This window comes from Ursus arctos, unplaced genomic scaffold (genome assembly GCF_023065955.2).
Source record: "Ursus arctos isolate Adak ecotype North America unplaced genomic scaffold, UrsArc2.0 scaffold_6, whole genome shotgun sequence".
Classification (NCBI taxonomy): Eukaryota; Metazoa; Chordata; class Mammalia; order Carnivora; family Ursidae; genus Ursus; species Ursus arctos.
Genome location: NW_026623078.1, coordinates 40063055 through 40081562, shown reverse-complemented (window position 1 = coordinate 40081562; position 18508 = coordinate 40063055). Strand labels below are relative to the sequence as shown.

Sequence of the window (18508 nt, the reverse complement as noted above, 5' to 3'; positions counted from 1 at the left end):
AGTCAATAGATGCTTTCCAAAGTTGAGATATTTATGAATAAAAGTCTTTTCGTATTATTTAGAGTTATGGAGGCAACTACCAAAAAGAACTAAAACCATACATAAATGGCTTGTTTCCAGAGAAAAGAACTAGAATGTGTTTGGGAAGGAGTGAAATCAAGTAAGAAGCTCCTGTGTTTTGTGGTAATAATGTTTTTTGAAATTCCTTTTTTCCATCCGAATGTATTATTTTGATAATAATTAAGAAACAAGTTAAACTGAACACCCCCCCCCAAGTAACTTTACACTATTTTGCTTGGATGTATCACATATATTTTGTTAATGATTGAAAATAGGCTATATTTAACAAGGTGGAGCAAAAAGGACAGCACTGTTTTATTTCAGAGAATCCATGAACATCCTTTTCAACAATATGGGCAGAAAAATTCAGAAATTATGATTTATATACATTTTTATTTTAAAAAATATTTTAATTACAATGGATAAAGGGAAGAAGATACAACTCAAGAGAATGTTTGGATATTGCTGGGGCACAAGTGTTTTTAATCATTAATATAATTGGCACAGGATTTTTTGTACTGAAGTACTCTTGCATGAATGTGGGGCTCTCCCTGTGTATTTGGGCTGCCTGCACCTTGTTTTCCATGATGACCACTCTCTGCTCAGCAGAGATGGGTATAACCTTCCCACACTGTGGAGCTCACTACTATTTTCTCAAAAGATGTTTCGGCAACTTGATCTCTTTCCTGAATCTCTGGACAGCTTTGTTTCTGGGGCTAGGGTTAGCTGCCAGCCAAATCCTACTGCTTGCTGAGTATAGCATCGAGCCTTTTTATCCCAGCTGCTCTGCTCCAAAGCTGCCAAAGAAATGTCTGGCGCTAGCCATATTGTGGACTGTGGGAATTCTGAATTCTCACAGTGTGAAAGAGGTGACTTGGCTTCAGACAGCCAGGCTAGTGCTGAAAATGGCCCCAGTCGGCCTTATTTCCCTGTGTGGAGTGGTACCGCTGGTGAGAGGAAGGAAGGAGGATGTACAATCTTTCAGAATTCTTTTGGTACTGAGTTTCCAGAAGCCTCCCAGTTTATAGAAGCTGTTTTCCAAGGATATTTTGCATTTTCAGGCGGGGGATGTTTTACATTTATAGCAGGTAATTACCAATTCATTGAGAAAGAAAATCTCAAGTCATGACTTACTGCATGCAATGTGAAATGTACATCTTTTTTTTTTATATTTTGAATTTTATTTTAAATACATGATGATTCAGTGTTTATTCTCCTTTCTTACTTTCTAAATTGAGTCAGAATATGGCAGTCTTGCACTTATCTCCCAGTCTTAATGTTTTCCCCCATTCATTCAAAAGTGCTTATTTTATTGAATGACTTCTTTTTTTCAGCTTTCTTTTCTGGGCCCACAGATATGGGATCTCCATGCTAATCTAGTTTCCTTTCTGTTAATGGATGAATTCTGGGGTGGTGGACATGTTCCTCAGGAGTGATCCAATGCCAGACTGTGTTTGTGTTGTGAGTGGGTGTGATACACTTATGCTCTGAAGTATTTCTAAAGAGAAGAGAATCGTAAATATAATTGCTCAAAGGCTGGATTTAACATTCTTCCCTTCAATGTCAAGACAAAGGTTTCTCTCTTCATTTTTGAAATCAGCCTCTTCCCTGGACCCTATTCTTTTTTTTTTTTTTTTAAGATTATTTATTTATTTATTTGACAGAGAGAGAGAGCCAGTGAGAGAGGGAACACAAGCAGGGGGAGTGGGAGAGGAGGAAGCAGGCTCCCAGCAGAGGAGCCTGATGTGGGGCTCAATCCCAGGACTCTGAGATCACGCCCTGAGCCAAAGGCAGATGCTTAACGACTGAGCCACCCAGGTGCCCCCCTTGGATCCTATTCTTTCCCTCTCACTCCTCAGAGATCGTCCCTATTCGGTTATTTGATTTTTTTTTTCAACTTTAATTTTTTTGCCAGTTCTTTTCCTTGACATGTCAACATGAAGTAGGCTCTACTCTTAAAACACATATTTCCTTTAATCATAGGACCCTCTGAGTCACTGATATGTCCATTATGCATTAAATAATTTGGTCAGCAAGTATCTTTTTAAACACTGACTATTTTTGAAACCCTATAGTAGTGCCTTAAGATGAATAAGATATATTCTTTACCCTAAAGAGGCTAACAGTCTAATGGAAAAGGCAATATCTAAATTTTTGTCTGACCTTTGCCACTTATGAGTTGTGGCAAGTATCTTCACCTCTCTGGACTTACTTTTTTTTTTTTCTCCTTCATCTGAAAAATGGTCATTATGATTTAAAATCAGTATAACTCTGTGCTTATAAACAATGGGATGATGGTATTTAAAAGTGGTTATAAGAGAACAATGTGATTACTGTGAGAATTCAGTAAATGGTAAGATCACCTTTTGTTGTGTTATCAAAAAGGTGGCAATTTCACTGAACTCCAAAAATTCCGGCAGCGGAGCATCTAGGTGGCTCAGTCGATTAAGCGTCTTTCTCCAGCTCAGGTCATGATCCCACGGTCCTGGGATCTAGCCTCGGCATCCAGGCTCCCTGCTCAGCCAGGAGCTTGCTTCTCTCTCTGCCTGCTGCTCCCCCTGCTTGTGCTCTCTCTTTCTCTGTCAAATAAATAAATACAATCTTTAAAAAAAATCCAGTGGTAAAATAATATGAGTGAAGCTGTGGAGACCAGAAGTATGCAGGTGCAGATAAAACACAGCATGTAACCTTGGGTGATTGCAAAACGGTTTCCATCCAATGAGCTGGTTAATGGATAGGATTACTAAGGCAAGTATATAGAGAGAAGTAGAATAAAATGGCATAGGTTGGAGACAGATGACTGGAGAAGGCCAACTTTTAAAGGGTAGGTGGAGAAAGTCGATGAAATGAAGAAGCCAGAAGAGGTTGAGAGAATTATAAAAGAAAATCACTCTATGCTCCAAAAAAGAGGATGTAATCAACATGGTGAAGGGCTTCAGAAGTTGAGGAGTGTGAGGATTGAGTAGAAGCCATTTCACTAAGTCAGAAGTCATTGGTGAACTTTGGACATGAGAGGAATGTCAGTCTGCATTGACTTAAAAAGTGAAGTGTTGAGAAAAGAAAGCCATGATATAAGATTATTCTTTTAAGCAGTTTGTGATTAAATGTACCACTGCAATTTGAGAGGCTAGCATAATTAGCTTGACTTTCCCTTTCTCGCTCACACTTCGTTGCTCTCTCTTATAAGGATAGAAGAGATATCTCTGGCTTCTGTTTTATTCATTTTGTTCCATTGCCAGAGATGTTTCACTGCTAGATAATTCTTCTCTGATGAAAATAGATTCACAAAATTTACTAACCTATAAACTATTAGAGAACACTTCACAAGCAGCTGGCAGTAAGCAAAAGCTGGAGGAATTTCAGTGTATGCTAGGATTGTTAATTTACTTAATAAACTTTAAGTATAGCTAAGTTCTAAGTAACACTTTTACTGTAAAATGGTGATATGTAGGCAGCTGACTACAAGCATATTGTAGGAACATCTATCTTCTAATTTCAAGACCAAGGATATTCACTGTCTGGCTGTTATAACCTTGAATTATGTTATGTTATGTTATATTATATTCCTTACTCTCTATAAATCTCATACATAATAAGAAAGAGTAAAAGGCCCAGAGGAAAGTGTAGTTAATCCTAAAAGTTGCCTTTTTGCTTGTTCAAAACCTTTGACTGAAAACCATAGTCATTAATAACTTATTAATGTGCTAAGCTTTTGATTGGAATTTTATTGTCCCTATATTTTCCATTCTCCCCAATATGCCAGTAAGGAAATGGAAACCTTGACAGCCAATAAATTGTCCAGAAGCCCACAACTAGTAAATGGTTCAGGCATTATTTAGCTGAGAACATTGGAATTCTTTACTCCTTAAGCTTTTAATCAGCTCATATTAGTGTACACCATGGGTATTACATTCCACCTGTGGGCAGACGCAGATGAAACAGATTTGACATATGTCAAAGGACAGATATTTATTAGTCAGAGGGATTAGGCTTTAAGTAACAGAAACCCACACACATTGGCTTAAACAATAAAAGAAGAACTTGCTGGAAGAATAATGCTGTATTTCAAGGAAAACATGAGCAACTGATCTTCACGAGCAGCAAGAGTTAGAGAAGCTCTAGGTCTTAAAAACTAGATTTATCAGCCACCTTTCTTTTTTGCTACTGTTATGTTGCTTTTTTCCTCTTTCTCTCAGTTTTGTTGACATTTGGCTCAAATTCTTAAGAGGAATCTTCTTGTATACTGGCAGTGATTGGCTTTCAGTCAGTCAGAGGTCTGTACTTGGTTCTATTACTGGTAGCCAGGGCACAGGGTCACATTATATACACATAACTATAACGTTCAATTCTTTATGTCAGGGATAATTTTCAGAGAATGGCAAAATTGGGGAAAATGGTGTGACAAATGGAGCAATATTTGAGAATAAGACTATCCTAGAAAATCCATTACCTATGATGCTAAATCATGACCTCTTTTCTTTTTTGCACTTAATACTGACATTAAGGGAAGGCAAAGAGCCTATAGGAAAAGAGAATTTATGACTGATTCTTGTACTCTTTTCATATATGCTATGAAAATGTGTACTAGGACAGTTTTGCTAGCCAAGGAGAGCTTCCTCTCTTATGTTCCCAGAAGAAGTTATGATTTCGTTTAGATCTGAAGGAAGAGTAAGTGTCAGCTCAGCAACTAGGAAAGGGAAGAACATTTCACATGGAGAATGGGTACAGGGGCTATGACACTTTTGAGAAACTGAAGATGGTCCCCTTTGCTATGACACAGATAGCAAAGGGGATCATCAAATTATCATATAATATATTCTCAAAACCCTTTATCTCTTTTCATATGGACATTTACCTCAGTCACTATTATCACTTTTATTTATGTGATTATTTAATTCATGCATAGCTCTTTTTGAGGTTAGGCTTCCTGTTTGTTTTTGTTCATGATCTTATTCCACTACCCAAACTAAATGCCTTGTACCTAATAGATGAGGCTGAAGACACAGGTAGGCTCCAAACCACACAGGGTCCTATGGACTCAGCTTTGATTTTCATTCTTGTGACTTTCTTCAAAAGTGTTACCATCTCTAAGGAAAATGAAGAAAATTTCCCCCCTTTTCTGCACTTATCACCGAGCTCTGAAAGGCCATAGTCGTGTAACAGTTCACTAATGTGTTTGTGTGTATGTGTGAATAAGTATGGTGGTGGCCTGTGCATGTTGGAAGAATTCAGCCCAATAGTTAATGTATGAAGAAGTTTTAGAGATAAATTTAAGACATAATTTCTACCCATTGTGATTTTGCTCTTTTATGTGTTATAAGGGAGTTGGAGAAACCCAGAAAGACAATTCCAAGATGTATATTTACTACATTACCTCTGGTGATTCATTTATCTGCTGGCTAATATTTCCTACCTGACTGTTCTGACACCCATGGAAATTCTCTCTTCAGGTTTGTATGCAAGTGACTGAGGCAATAAATAATAATAAGGACAGTAGTGGTCATCAGTATCACTTTACCAGTCACACTGCCGTTTGTTTTTCATTATCTTATATAGAGAGTCAACTTGTAACCTTCAAAAATAATGAAGGGGCCAAAGATTATGATTTGGCCCTTCTCTTAGGAAAGAGTTTTATAGTTAAGTATGATAATATGGAAAGCCATATTCCTGATGATATGGAAAATACATATATGTAATGCTGACATATGATACAGACAAGGTTCAAAATATTTGTATTCCTTTCATGATCTTTCCTCACCAGAGTGACACTATGTAATCAGTGCTTTGGTCTATTAAAACTTCCACCACACTGATTTTCTAAATGTTCTTCTACATGAGATAAAGAATGATAAACTTGAAATATGGGATATTGTTAGTTAAAAGAGTAGATGTTAATGGCAATTGATGGATGTAATTAATAGTATTAATAGGTCATATAATGTTGTTTCTTATAAATGACTCTAAAATTTATGGTGGCAAAGGGACCCTGAACATATTGGAAATATGAAATAAAGTTCTGAGATAAACTAACATCCAGTACCATTAGGACTAATCTCTTTTGAATAGCTATTACTGCTCTGGTATATCTTTGAGGCACTGGAGGTAAATCTAAGAGAGGCTTAATGTGAGAGTCCTAATACACTTTGCCTCCGTTCTTGCGTAACTGCCATGCAAGAAGCTGCCATATGCATGGTATCAGTGTTGATTCACGATGGTCTAGCTCTCTTAGGGACCTGTGAACTAGATATGATCAAGATTCTGAGCATTTGTGGAAACAAACCAAATGCTAAATTGTATAAGAACAAGTAGTGATTTATTAACTACTTTGATTATGTAAAGAATAAAGTTACAAAATTAATTATGGGTGTGGTCAGGACTGCTGATCAGCTGACCCAGACGTTACAGTTCATTGAACCTGGCATCTGTTATGACTGCCAATGCTATGGTCATCCTGGTGGTTAAAAACTACTGTTATCTCATCTGGTATGTCCTGATAGCTGCAGCAATTTTATGGGTGGCACAATTGTTCCACATGTGTGGAAGACCCATGAAGTGTTTTGACCATGATGCTTGTAATTTGGTTTGTAATGCTTACTCTTCTAGGTGTATAATCCTTAGACCGTGTTTAGATTTTGAAATAATTTTCTTTTCTTTTTTTTTTTTTAAAGATTTTATTTATTTATTTGACAGAGAGAGACAGCCAACGAGAGAGGGAACACAAGCAGGGGGAGTGGGAGAGGAAGAAGCAGGCTCCCAGCAGAGGAGCCTGATGTGGGGCTTGATCCCAGAACGCCGGGATCACGCCCTGAGCCAAAGGCAGACGCTTAACCACTGTGCCACCCAGGCGCCCCTTGAAATAATTTTCTTGAATTCAAATATCCATCTTTTATTATATTAGGAATTTAAATTAAGAAAATAATCAGAGAGGGGGGTCTGGGTGGCTCAGATGGTTGAGTGACTACCTTCAGCCCAGGTCATGATCCCGCAGCCCCAGGATTGAGTCCCACAGCCGGCTCCCTGCTCAGTGGGGAATCTGCTTCTCCCTCTGACCCTTGACCCTCCCCCCCTTATGCTATCTCTCTCTCACTCTCTCTCTCAAATAAATAAATAAGATCTTTTTTTAAAAAAAGAAAATAATCAGAGCTATACACAAAAAATGTATGCATAGGAACAACCATCATAGCATTACATATGAGACAAAAAATTAAGGATCACCAAAGTATCCAGTAAATTTGAAATAAATAATTGATGGAAATCCATATAATAGACCATTCTGAGCTTTTTCAAAGATCATATTGTTATGAATATTTAAAGTAAAGGGACAATGTTTATAATGTAACAATGACAGAAAGGCAGGATCTACATTACGATATAAAACAGAAAATAAATAATTAATGGTGGGGATCTGCTGGAATGATATTGTGGGTGATTTTTGTTTTATTCTTTTCTGGATTTCCCAAATTTTCTTTAATGAACTGCATAATTTATATAGTGAAAGATAGAAATTATAAAGAAAGGAAATAGATTCCTAAATTAAGGAAATTTAAGGATTAAGGAGTAAATATTTTCAATCAAATGGGTGTATTTAAAAGACATGAAAAGTTCCAAAGGAACATAGAATTATCTAAGATATGGTGTGAATTGGGTGCTACATTTTCTTTGATGAACACTGAAAAAAATTATACCAAGTTGTGATACATATTAGATTCTGTAGTTTATATGGAGAAAGAACCAGTGCTATTAATCATGCAGTGTTTTTGCTTGTATGAGTGTTAGAGCTCTGACCTGTTCCTTTGCTGATTGTTCTCTTAGAAGAAAAAAATAGCCATAATTTTGAATAAGTTTTATAACCCAGTGGGAAGGATGTCTCTCTAGAATGAGGTGTGTGGAAATGTCATAGTGAGAAACCCTGGTTCCTGGCTTTTCCAGCTTGAGGATTTTAATGTTATTGAAGTCCTGCTAAAACACTGCTGACAAGGGTGCTCCCATTTAGTGTTCTTGAAAGTTCCATGTTATCATTAAAACTAGAGAATATTGGCATGGGAAGAGATAAATCTTTTTAAAAATTTTTATTTATTTATTTATTTATTTATTTATTTATTTATTTATTTATTTTAAAGATTTTATTTATTTATTTGACAGAGAGAAAGGCAGCCAGCAAACACAAGCAGGGGGAGTGGGAGAGAAAGAAGCAGGCTCCCAGGGGAGGAGTTGGATGCAGGGCTCGATCCCAGGACCCCGGGATCACGCCCTGAGCTGAAGGCAGACGCTGAACAACTGAGCCACCTAGGTGCCCCCCCTTTTTTAAAATTTAAATTCAATTAATTAACATACAATGTATTATTTGTTTCAAGGTACAGGTCTTTGATTCATCAGTCTTATATAATACCCAATGTTCATTACAGCACATACCCTCCCCAATGTCCATCACCCAGTTACCCCACCCCCCCACCTGGGAAGAGATAATCTAAAACAGTAAATTGTATGGGAGCAGAGGCTAGGAAGGTTTCCCTGACCTGAAACAGCCTGCAGGTAGCTGGCCAACCAAATATGGTTAGAAATTTTGAAAGGAAAGTGAAAATGTCAGAATCACTTACTGGTGAGTTGGTACAATTATTTTTGGAGGGTAATTTTGTAATATCTTGCTTATCTAAAAATGTATTACCTTTTGACTCATAGTCCCACTTCTAAGAATTTACTTTAAGAGGAGAATTGCACAACTACCAAGACCTGAAGGCACAAGCATGTCCATTAAAATACATCTTGTATTAGCAAAAAATGGAAAACAACTTAAAAATACAATTGCTAAATAATTTAATTTACAGTTGTATAATAGAATATTGAGAATTCTTTAAAATACTTAGATGGATGCATATGTACTAATATGATCAAGATATACTGGAAAGTAAAAAAAAAAAAGAAAAAGCAAGCCCTAAGTGTGCCTGAACAGACACACACACACACACACACACACACACACACACACCCTACATACCTCTCATGGATGCTTATATATGCATAGGAAATTTCTGAAAGAATATCCAAAAAGATGATAACAGTAGTTATATCTGGGGGTGCATGAATGAAGGGTTGGTGAGGAGAGAGACATTTACTTTTTACTTTACGTTCTTCAGTATTATTTATTTCACTTTTTACCAAAAAGATATATAAAGAAATTTTAAAAGAAAATAAATGACATGAGGAAAAGAATAAAAAGAGAAAAAAATGATTTGTGGAATAGAGATAAAGATTAGTAGCAGAGTTAAACTAGAACTTCTTCTAATTATAACCAACTTGGTTTGTAGAGTGTACAACAGGAAATCGAAGGAGAACAAGGTCTTCACTACTGGAAAGAAGTATTTCTGAAATGTGTTTGAAAATGGAAAATGTGTGGAGGTATGGGTGTCCAGGAGGAACAATCGATAATAGCTTGTTTGAAATGAACAATAAGTGAGGCAGGAAATACTTTAAAACAAGACTCAACATTATAGGATAGCATTGGAGAAAAAAGTGAAAATAGCACTTAAGGCTGTTTAAAATGGATTCAAAAGTAAAGATTTTTAAGAACATGAACCATTGATGATAATTTAATTTTGTCATATTGAAAAAATTTTACTATTTGTTATAAGACATTTTGTTGATGTCCTAGAGGCAACGTTGGCACCAGAGCAAAGCCCCAGAGGACACATACTCCCAAGGATACTGGGTCTTGATGTACTCATTCCATTGAAAAACTGAAAACTTATTTCCTTGTATCTGAATGATCTGTCCTAGCTTATATCTATGTAATATGAATTGGACTCAGATTCTCATAAACAATGGATGCATTTCTTCATCAACACCATTTTTGTCTACTGACTTATACTGAAATAGTGTTTATAAGATCTCTTCACCTTTAAGTAAGAAAATCAGAATATTCCCTAAGGTTGGTCAACAGGAGGGTTTCTCTATCTCAGCACTAGATTCTGGACCATACAATGTTTTGTTGTGGACGGCTTCCTGGCCTTGTAGGATGTTTAGCAGCATCCTTGGCCTCAACCCACTAGCTGCCAGTTGTAACCTCCACCTCCCCAGTTGTGACAACCAAAAAATGCCTCCAGATATTGCCAAGTGACCCCTGAGGAGCAAAATCACTTCCTATTGAGAACCATTGGTCTATAGTTTAGACAAGCACCCAAATGTCATTAGTATTTTAATCTATGTGTAATTTGTTTTCTCTGTCTAAAGGGTTGATTTTTAAATTTCTATTAAGTATTTCAAATTGCACCATGATATAGGGCCTTTGTAAGTCTCATTCCTTTGTCAGCAACATTGCACTGTGCTCTTTTGACTCTGATTGCAACCACTAGCACTCTGTAAACTCATTTTAGAAAATCAGCATGCAATCATCAATTCAACCATCCATTTCACAAGTATTATTGAAAACTTAAATAGTAGTTTTTATAGAAAACAAATGAATGATCCTTGCCCTCAAGAAGTGAAGTTTCTGGACTGCTGGGGACGATGTGTGAGATGATAACCATTAATGATACAGTGTGACAGGGCTAAAATGGACATATGCATATGGTGTTAAGTCCATGTAAAATGGACTTTTCTTAATTCCCTTTTGAATTTCCTGCTTTCATTCGGGAATAATCTTTAAAGGTTTATCATTAGTTCTGGTTTTTAATACATTGTCTTTTGTGTGCTCTTATTTTTCTGTAGATGCTGTAGCTATCATATGGACTGATAGAGTTTCCCCTCATTAACATGGGTTATTCCTTTTAGTATTTCTGCCTCAATATTTAGCAACTTTCTGGTTAATGTATTTGAATCCTCAAGAGTGACATGTATGGTTGGCCAAGAGGGCCAACTGCCTTTGTTATTTAATATGCTTAGTCTTAACTCCTCTCCATTTTTATCAGTGCTAGTACTTGTCACTATGGCATCTGTGGTTATTGTCTCTACAAACCTAATCGATGTGATAAACTATCTTTATTTTGTAGTTTCTATTTGGTCTGTATTGTCAATGATAGGAATACTAAAACTGAGATACAGGAGCCCAATCTACCTTGACCTTATAAGGTAAAAGTGAGTTTTCTAATTTTTTTCTTTGTGAAATAAAATATATCGGGTGTAACCGTATTTGAAGACTATATTCAGAACATCTGTGAGTAGACCTTTTCACTACTAGCAAACCGTGAAGTGCATAAAGGTAATCTGGTCTTAGTTTTCATTTTTATTGGGTAGATTTCACTCAGTCTAAAATCTCCTAGGTTCTATTAGGTTTATTAAAGAGAGAGTAGTCTTCTGGGTGGTTAGGTTATGAGCCTTTTGGCCAGAGATTATTTTGTTTACCATTGTAGCTCCCTACGCACGCAGTATCTTGCACATACAGGGTCAGATTTAGCAGGTGGGAAATAGAAGAGGCAAGTGCTGCTGTGGGGTCGTAAGTGATAGCATTTCCTGTCCTGAAACATCAACTCAATTTGACCACCAACAAATTCCATCCTTTCTACTTTACTTACTTTAAACTTACTTTTAGTCTGGATGAGGAAGATTTGCTTTTTTTGTTTTGTTTTGTTTTTGTTTTTTGTTTTCTTTACAGGAGAGCCCTTTAATCATTGAAAAGGAAATAAGCAAAAACTTGGCAGCATAAGGATACCATTGGAGAAAGGTGGCCTTGATGCTGATTATCAGAATAGTCCTGGTGGACTAGGCATCATGTTAAAAGCTTTGCTTGCATGATGACATTTAATCCTCTTAGTAAGACAAAAGGCGGATACTACTCTTTTTTTCTTAAAAAGATTTTATTTATTTACTTACAGAGAGAGAGACAGCGACTGAGAGAGGGAATACAAGCAGGGGGAGTAGGAGAGGAAGAAGCAGGCTCCCAGTGGAGCAGGGAGCCTGATGCAGGACTCCATCCCCGATCCCAGATCCCAGATCCCAGATCCCAGAACCGTGGGATCACGCCCTGAGCCGAAGGCAAACATTTAACGACTGAGCCACCCAGGCGCCCCGGGCAGATACTACTCTTATCCCCATTTTATAGATGAGGAAACTGGTTTAGAAGAGTTGTTACTTGGCCAGGTTCACACAGCATGAAGTAGAGCCAGGATTGAAATCTAGGCAGTCTCTTTGGAGTGTTTGCCTTTTAGCTCATACAAACACATATAAGAAATATATAATATAAGAAATTTAAGAAAGAACACAGGGAAAGGGCACCTGGGTGGCTCAGTTGGTTAATCGTCTGACTCTTAGTTATGGCTCAGGTCATGGTCTTGGGGTTGTGAAATGGAGCCCTGTGTCACACTCTGCACTCAGTGGGGAGTCTGCTTGGATTCTCTCCCTCCCCCTCCCCTTCTGCATCTTCCCCTGCTTGTTCTCTCTCTCTCTCTAAAATAAGTAAATAAATCTTAAGAAAGAAAGAGAAAGAAAGAAAGAAAGAAAGAAAGAAAGAAAGAAAGAAAGAAAGAAAGAAAGGAAGGAAGGAAGAAAGAGAAAGAAAGAAAATAGGGAAAAGGAGAGCAATGTTCTAACTATCAACCTTGGTTGACTTAAAACCATCCTTCCTTTTTCAGTCCTCCCTTCTACTTCTTCCATCCAGCCGTCCCCTAACTGTTGCATATTTGAGTATCAGTTATTGAGAAGCAACTACATTTTAAGTACCTTACTAGGTATTCTGGGTGCAGAAAGGAATAAGACGTGGCTCCTGCCTTTAGGCAGGGTATAATCTATCTGGACAGTCAGGTGAACCAAAAATCATGGTATGATTATTGCCACGTGATGGCCTCCAGGTATTCAGAAAATACATAGGGAAGGAGGAATCATCTTGTTATTTAACCTCCGATCCTCAGTTTCTTCAGATCTAAAAGGGAATAAGTAATGCCTACCTCCTAGGAATGTGTAATGTATTAAATGAGCTAAGACATGCAAACAATCCAGAGTCTGACATTGATAGGTATCATGATTTATATTATTATTTGTTACATATTTGCAACAAAAAGAAAGGCAAGAGCAACCATAAGTTAATGCTTGTCTTGAATGCCACATGAATGCTCTTTTCTTTTCCCTCAATTATTTGATAATTGATATTGAGCTATGAGATGACAAATTATCTTTCCCAGGGGTGTTTTACAAATTAAGAGAAGATTCCTTTTTTTTTTTTTTTTTTTAAACTCTACACCCAGCATGGGGCTTGAACTCACCATCCTGAGATCAAGGGTCTCATGCTCTACTGACTGAGTCAGCCAGGTGCCCCAAGAGGAAATTCTTAATAAATTCCACAAGGGAATAACCTTCTAATTAAAGGGTTTCATAAATATGAATATAGCTATATTTTGGGAGTATAGATTCATATCTATTTATTAAAGATGTATCAAAAGTGATTGCCTATTGAACTTTTTCCCTAGGTTGGATAATGTTTGGTGCAGGATACTTAATAATCCTAACGCAGAGCAGGTACCAAGAGTAGGGTTTCAAGTTTTTTGGCTAACACAAAAACAAAAAACCTACCAAAAATAGGGAGAACTATCTTGGCCAAAATTTTTTGTTTTGATTTTTTTTTTAATAGAATGAGCCTGTAAAGTTATAATATTTTTGTGCCAATATCTGCCTGAATAACAGAGGGTCTGAGGATACTCTGTGCTTTTGACATGAATTTCCTACTGCCTAGATATTTTCCCAGGAAAATTGTAACTTTCTTTGAGCCCTAGGAACTCCTTCTTCAGGAATTCATTCCACCTAGATCAGAAGATGGTTCTCTTACTATCACATGATCATGATTATCTCCACTCATGGACAGTCAAACACGACGTTCATTCCCTTCAACCAATAATACCCTGAAGATGAAAGTCTTGAACATTCCAACTACTAAGCCAGATTTGGCTAAACTCAGAAAATTTAGCCCATTTTCTGTCATTAGTTTATATCTTGTTTTTTGTTTGTATAACTATGGAGATACTTTATATGGGTTTTCATATCATATTGTTTAAATTTTGCCCTTTTTTCAGGTGTCTTTTCCATTCCATTCCATTCCATTCCATTGGTAACAATGGCCATCAGCCTACGTTTGGTTTTGATCCCTTTAGTGAAGTCTCCACATATACATTATATCTACGTGTGTCTCTTTGTTCTCAGTGGACTTCTGTTTTACATACCTTTAATATATTTTAAATTGAGGCTGGTTTGGTTTGAGAAGCAAACATGCTATTTACAATTGCAGTTTAATATTTGCATCTTGATGTGTCTGATGAACAGATGTCAGAAGCAGAAACTGTTAAAAAAAAAAAAGGTAGCCTTTTAAACATGCCAAATTAAAAAAAAGATCAAGCACATGATGGAACGTTAATGATGAAATGGTAACTTTCTTTCTCCAATAAAATAGTGTATAAAGAGATGCCCATGATAGTACTTAGCTTTCAAACCCACACAGAAATCATTGTGTAACTAAAGCTCTGTTTTGGTTTGCCTTGCTTGATACATTGATAATATTTTTCCCTCTTTCATTTTTTTTCTGCACCCCAACATTTTACTACTGAATTTGTAGTGACTTTGTGATAAAATTTAGCAATTAAAGTAAAAAAGCATTCTTTTCATCATTCTTGAATCCTACTGGTGCTGATTTGAAGATAAAAGAATAACACCATTTGTCTTATTAGCTTTTCGCTACTAGTAGTATTTTTTCAACCTAAACGTTTATTTTGAAGCATGGGTTTTAGGTTATTTTCCTTTGTACCCCTTCCTCTGAATTCTGAGGAGACTTAGAGTAACAAGTTTACTACGTCCTCATTTGATTAAAATGTGACTTACTTACAACTATGTAGTTGTGTGTATAAAGTGTGTGTAACTGATGGCAGAGTGGACAGTAACCCTGTCATGGCTGATTTTTCTCAGCTAATTCATGTACCCTATTTTTTTTTTTAAGATTTATTTATTTATTTGTATATGTGTGAGAGAGAGAGTGAGTGAGCACAAGTGAGAGGGCAGAGGGAGAGGGAGAGAGACTCTCAGACTCCATGCTGAGCGTGTGGAGCCTGACATGGGGCTTGATTTTACAACCCTGAGATCATGACCTGAGCCAAAACCAAGAGCTGGAAGTTTAACCAACTGTGCCACCCTTCCAAAACATTTCATAATAAGAAGCTGAAATGTGATCTCTACCCATCAAGTGAAATCCTCTTTCGTATTACATCCTTTCAGGTATTTAGTGATAGCTATCTCATGGATCTGAATCTCCCCTTCTCCAGATTTAACAGCCTCCCCACCCCACCCAGTACTCAAGAGTTGCTGCTTTTGAAAACCTTGATTCCTTCACCCCTCCTTGCTAGGATCTTTTTATGTTAAGAAATCCTTAATTTTTTATGCTGTAAACAATGTAGACTTTCTAGATATGGTCTGATTGTGGCAGGGTAGAACACAGCTATCATGTCCCTTGTTCTAGCCATTATAGTTTTGTTCGCTGTTTTGGCACCAAAGTCTTTCCTATTAATTATGGCTTGAGACATGCCTACTCTAAGACTGTGTGGGATAGATACCCCCGTGCAAGTCTATCAGGTCAATAAAATTTCTCAGGGAAACTTTTGTTTCATAACAAGGTGACTAGAAATCGGCTGATGGTAGCAAAAGCCAGGGTTTTAACATTTGTCTTTCAAGGAAAATTGCAGCATGAATTTTATATAGTTTTATGTATACATATATATATTTATACAAATATATATTTACACATATTTATGTTTATATATAGGAAATAAGGCCTTCTAGAATGTTTGCATGGCAAATACAATAGCTTTCCAATTCCTTTTGTACCACTCCTGACCATGAGTGCTTTACTTTCTTGTCATATTTACTTTAAGTGGAGTGGGTTTTGAAGACAATCTGTCAAGAATTCCTTTGATGACATTAAGCAAGGGACTTATTTGCTATACTCTGAAGTGCAGTTAATGACACTTACCCATTTAACCCAAGCGTACTGTGGAAATTAATAAGTTGTGTATGACTGTTCTTGAAGTTTAAAAGTGATCTCATCTCTATTGTGTAAATGGACCTTTGAGATGTTAACTCTTGTTTGCATCACAAAATCAGGGCAAAGCAGATGACATCTGAGGAATTTTCATTTCCTCTCTAGCCAGAGCAGATTTAGAATAGCTTGGAGAGGGTGAATTAGTTTCCTAGGGTTGATTACCATAACAAATCACAAATTTGGTGGCTTAAAAAAACAGAAATTTATTCTCTCTCAATTTTGGGGGCTAGAAGTCCAAAATCAAGGTGTTGGCAAGATTGATTATTTTTAGAGGCCCTTAGGGAGGATCTAGTCCATGCCTTTCTCCTAGCTCCTAGTGGTGGCTGGAATCTTTCGCTTTCCTTGGCTTTTAGCTGCATCACTCTGGTATCTTCCTTTGTCTTCTCCCCTCTGTCTGTTTGTATGTCAAATCTCCTTCTCCTTTCTCAACTTATAAGGGCACTCACCCTAAATCCAGGACAATTTCATCTTGAGATCTTTAATTATATCACAAAGACCCTTATTCCAAGTAAGATCCCATTCTGATGTTCCAAGTGGGTATCTTTTAGGGAAGCTACTATTCAACCTACTAAGCTAGGTCTTCCTACTTATCAAATTCAATTCATTTCCCAGCATATAGTCGTGTGCTCATTTAGAAGCATGGGAAACAAACTACCTGAATATAGAGAAGTCACACAGTAAATCTGTAGAGAATAAAGCTTCAGCTTTATATTTCTAAATAAGGTACTTCTGTAACTTTGAGATGAGAGAAAAAATTAAGCGTCCCTTTATTTTCACCTGTGGCATTGGGCCTTTGGTGAGCCTTTTCAGTATAGAAAATATTCTCTTATGGTTTGGGGGAAATTTTCTTGAATCATTTCATTGGTAAGTTCCTTCTCTCTATTTCTGTTGTTTTCTTTTTCCAGAATTTTTATTATTTTGATGTTGGACCTCCTGGACTGGTCTTCTGATTTTATCTTTTCTTTCCTATTTTGAATCTTTGTTTGTTTTTACTCCTATTCTCTGGAGATTTTCTCATGAGTCCCTCTTCCTTCATTCTAATTATTATATTTTTAATTTCCAAAGTCTCATTTGTATTTGTTTTTAGCTCATAGATTCAATATCTGCACTTGTATTTCTGTTGTCCATGTTGAATTAGGGCTTTTCTCAAATGTCTTGTAAACCTTAACTGTCTCCTTATGATTAGTGAGCAAAAAAGTTGATGGGAATTCTAAATGTATGCATGAGGTTTATGAAATTGAAAATTGATTATAGTAGTTCCTCTTTATCCATAGTTTCATCTTCTGCGGTTTCAGTTACCTGCAGTGAACTGTGGTCTAGAAGCAGATGACTCTCCTACATCTTGTCAGAAGGTCAGTAATAGCCTAACTCTAAGTCACAATGCCTATGTCACTGACCTTACTTCTACTCATCACGTAGGCATTTTATCTTCTCACATCACAAGAAGAAGGGTAAGTATAGTACAATAAGATACTTTAAGAAAGAGAGAAAGAGGGACCATATTCACATATCTTTTATTACAGTGTATTATTAAAATCATTCCATTTTATTCTTAGCTGTTGTTAATCTCTTACTGTGCCTAATTTACAAATTAAACTTTATCATAGATAGGTGTATATAGGAAAAAACAGTGTATATAGAGATTGGTATTATCTTTGGTTTCAGGCAGCCAGTGGGAGGCTTGGAATGAATAATCCATGGATTAGGAGTGACTTCTGTATATGGTGATATGGGGACTAATTGTTAAGGACCCTCCAAAGATAAAAATCTGTATATCTGTCATCTTGGGCTGGTCAGGTTCCCCAGAGAAATCTTCTAATCTTCTCTCCGAAGGGCAAGGCTGTGACTGCTTTAATGTTCCTGGGAGTTGGGCTGGAACAGGACTAGACAGCACAGTCTCAGCACCTAGTAATCAGTATATATAATCACATTTTGATCTCTTATTTTCACATGGCACCTAGAACTCTGACTGTGCTGATGTCTCCCAGAAATAAATCTCCAGTTCTTTGCTGTGGTAGCACAGGATAGGAGCAGTTACTAGGGTTGAAGAGTAGATTGGAGACTCTAGAAGTTATTTCCACTTAATCCTCTTTATTTAGGTGCTGCCACCTCCTCCCCTTCTTCAATCATGAATAATTGCATGACTTTATATGATGTTCTGAGCATTCTGTAGTACACATCAAATTGCTTCTCAGCTTCTCCCACTTGTAGTTTAGGGACCCACTATCTTGAGTCTGCTAATCAGTCACCTTTCATGAATTCACTTTCCAGTTTCCAATATTTTATTGCCCTCCTCTTTTCCCCCTTCCTCATGGGGTTATTTATTTTAAAATTTCCTCTACTGTAGTATTAGTTGGATTCCAGAAGAGGGGCTGAAATACATGTTTTTTCAGTCTGCCACCCTAACTTAGAAGCCTAAATTTCAGTACATTTAAGAATGTTAAA

At 36.8% G+C, this 18508-nt stretch overlaps 1 protein-coding gene across 1 annotated transcript; it reads left to right on the top strand.

Moving 5' to 3' along the window:
* Positions 1-478: 478 nt before the first annotated feature.
* Positions 479-14399, top strand: SLC7A13 (solute carrier family 7 member 13). Its single transcript, XM_026495806.4, is given in 9 exon segments — positions 479-538; positions 540-1035; positions 1038-1148; positions 5381-5441; positions 5443-5510; positions 10765-10791; positions 10794-11093; positions 11096-11134; positions 14055-14399. Coding segments are annotated over 9 exon segments (1455 nt in total). The 3' UTR covers positions 14348-14399.
* The last annotated feature ends 4109 nt before the right edge of the window (positions 14400-18508 follow it).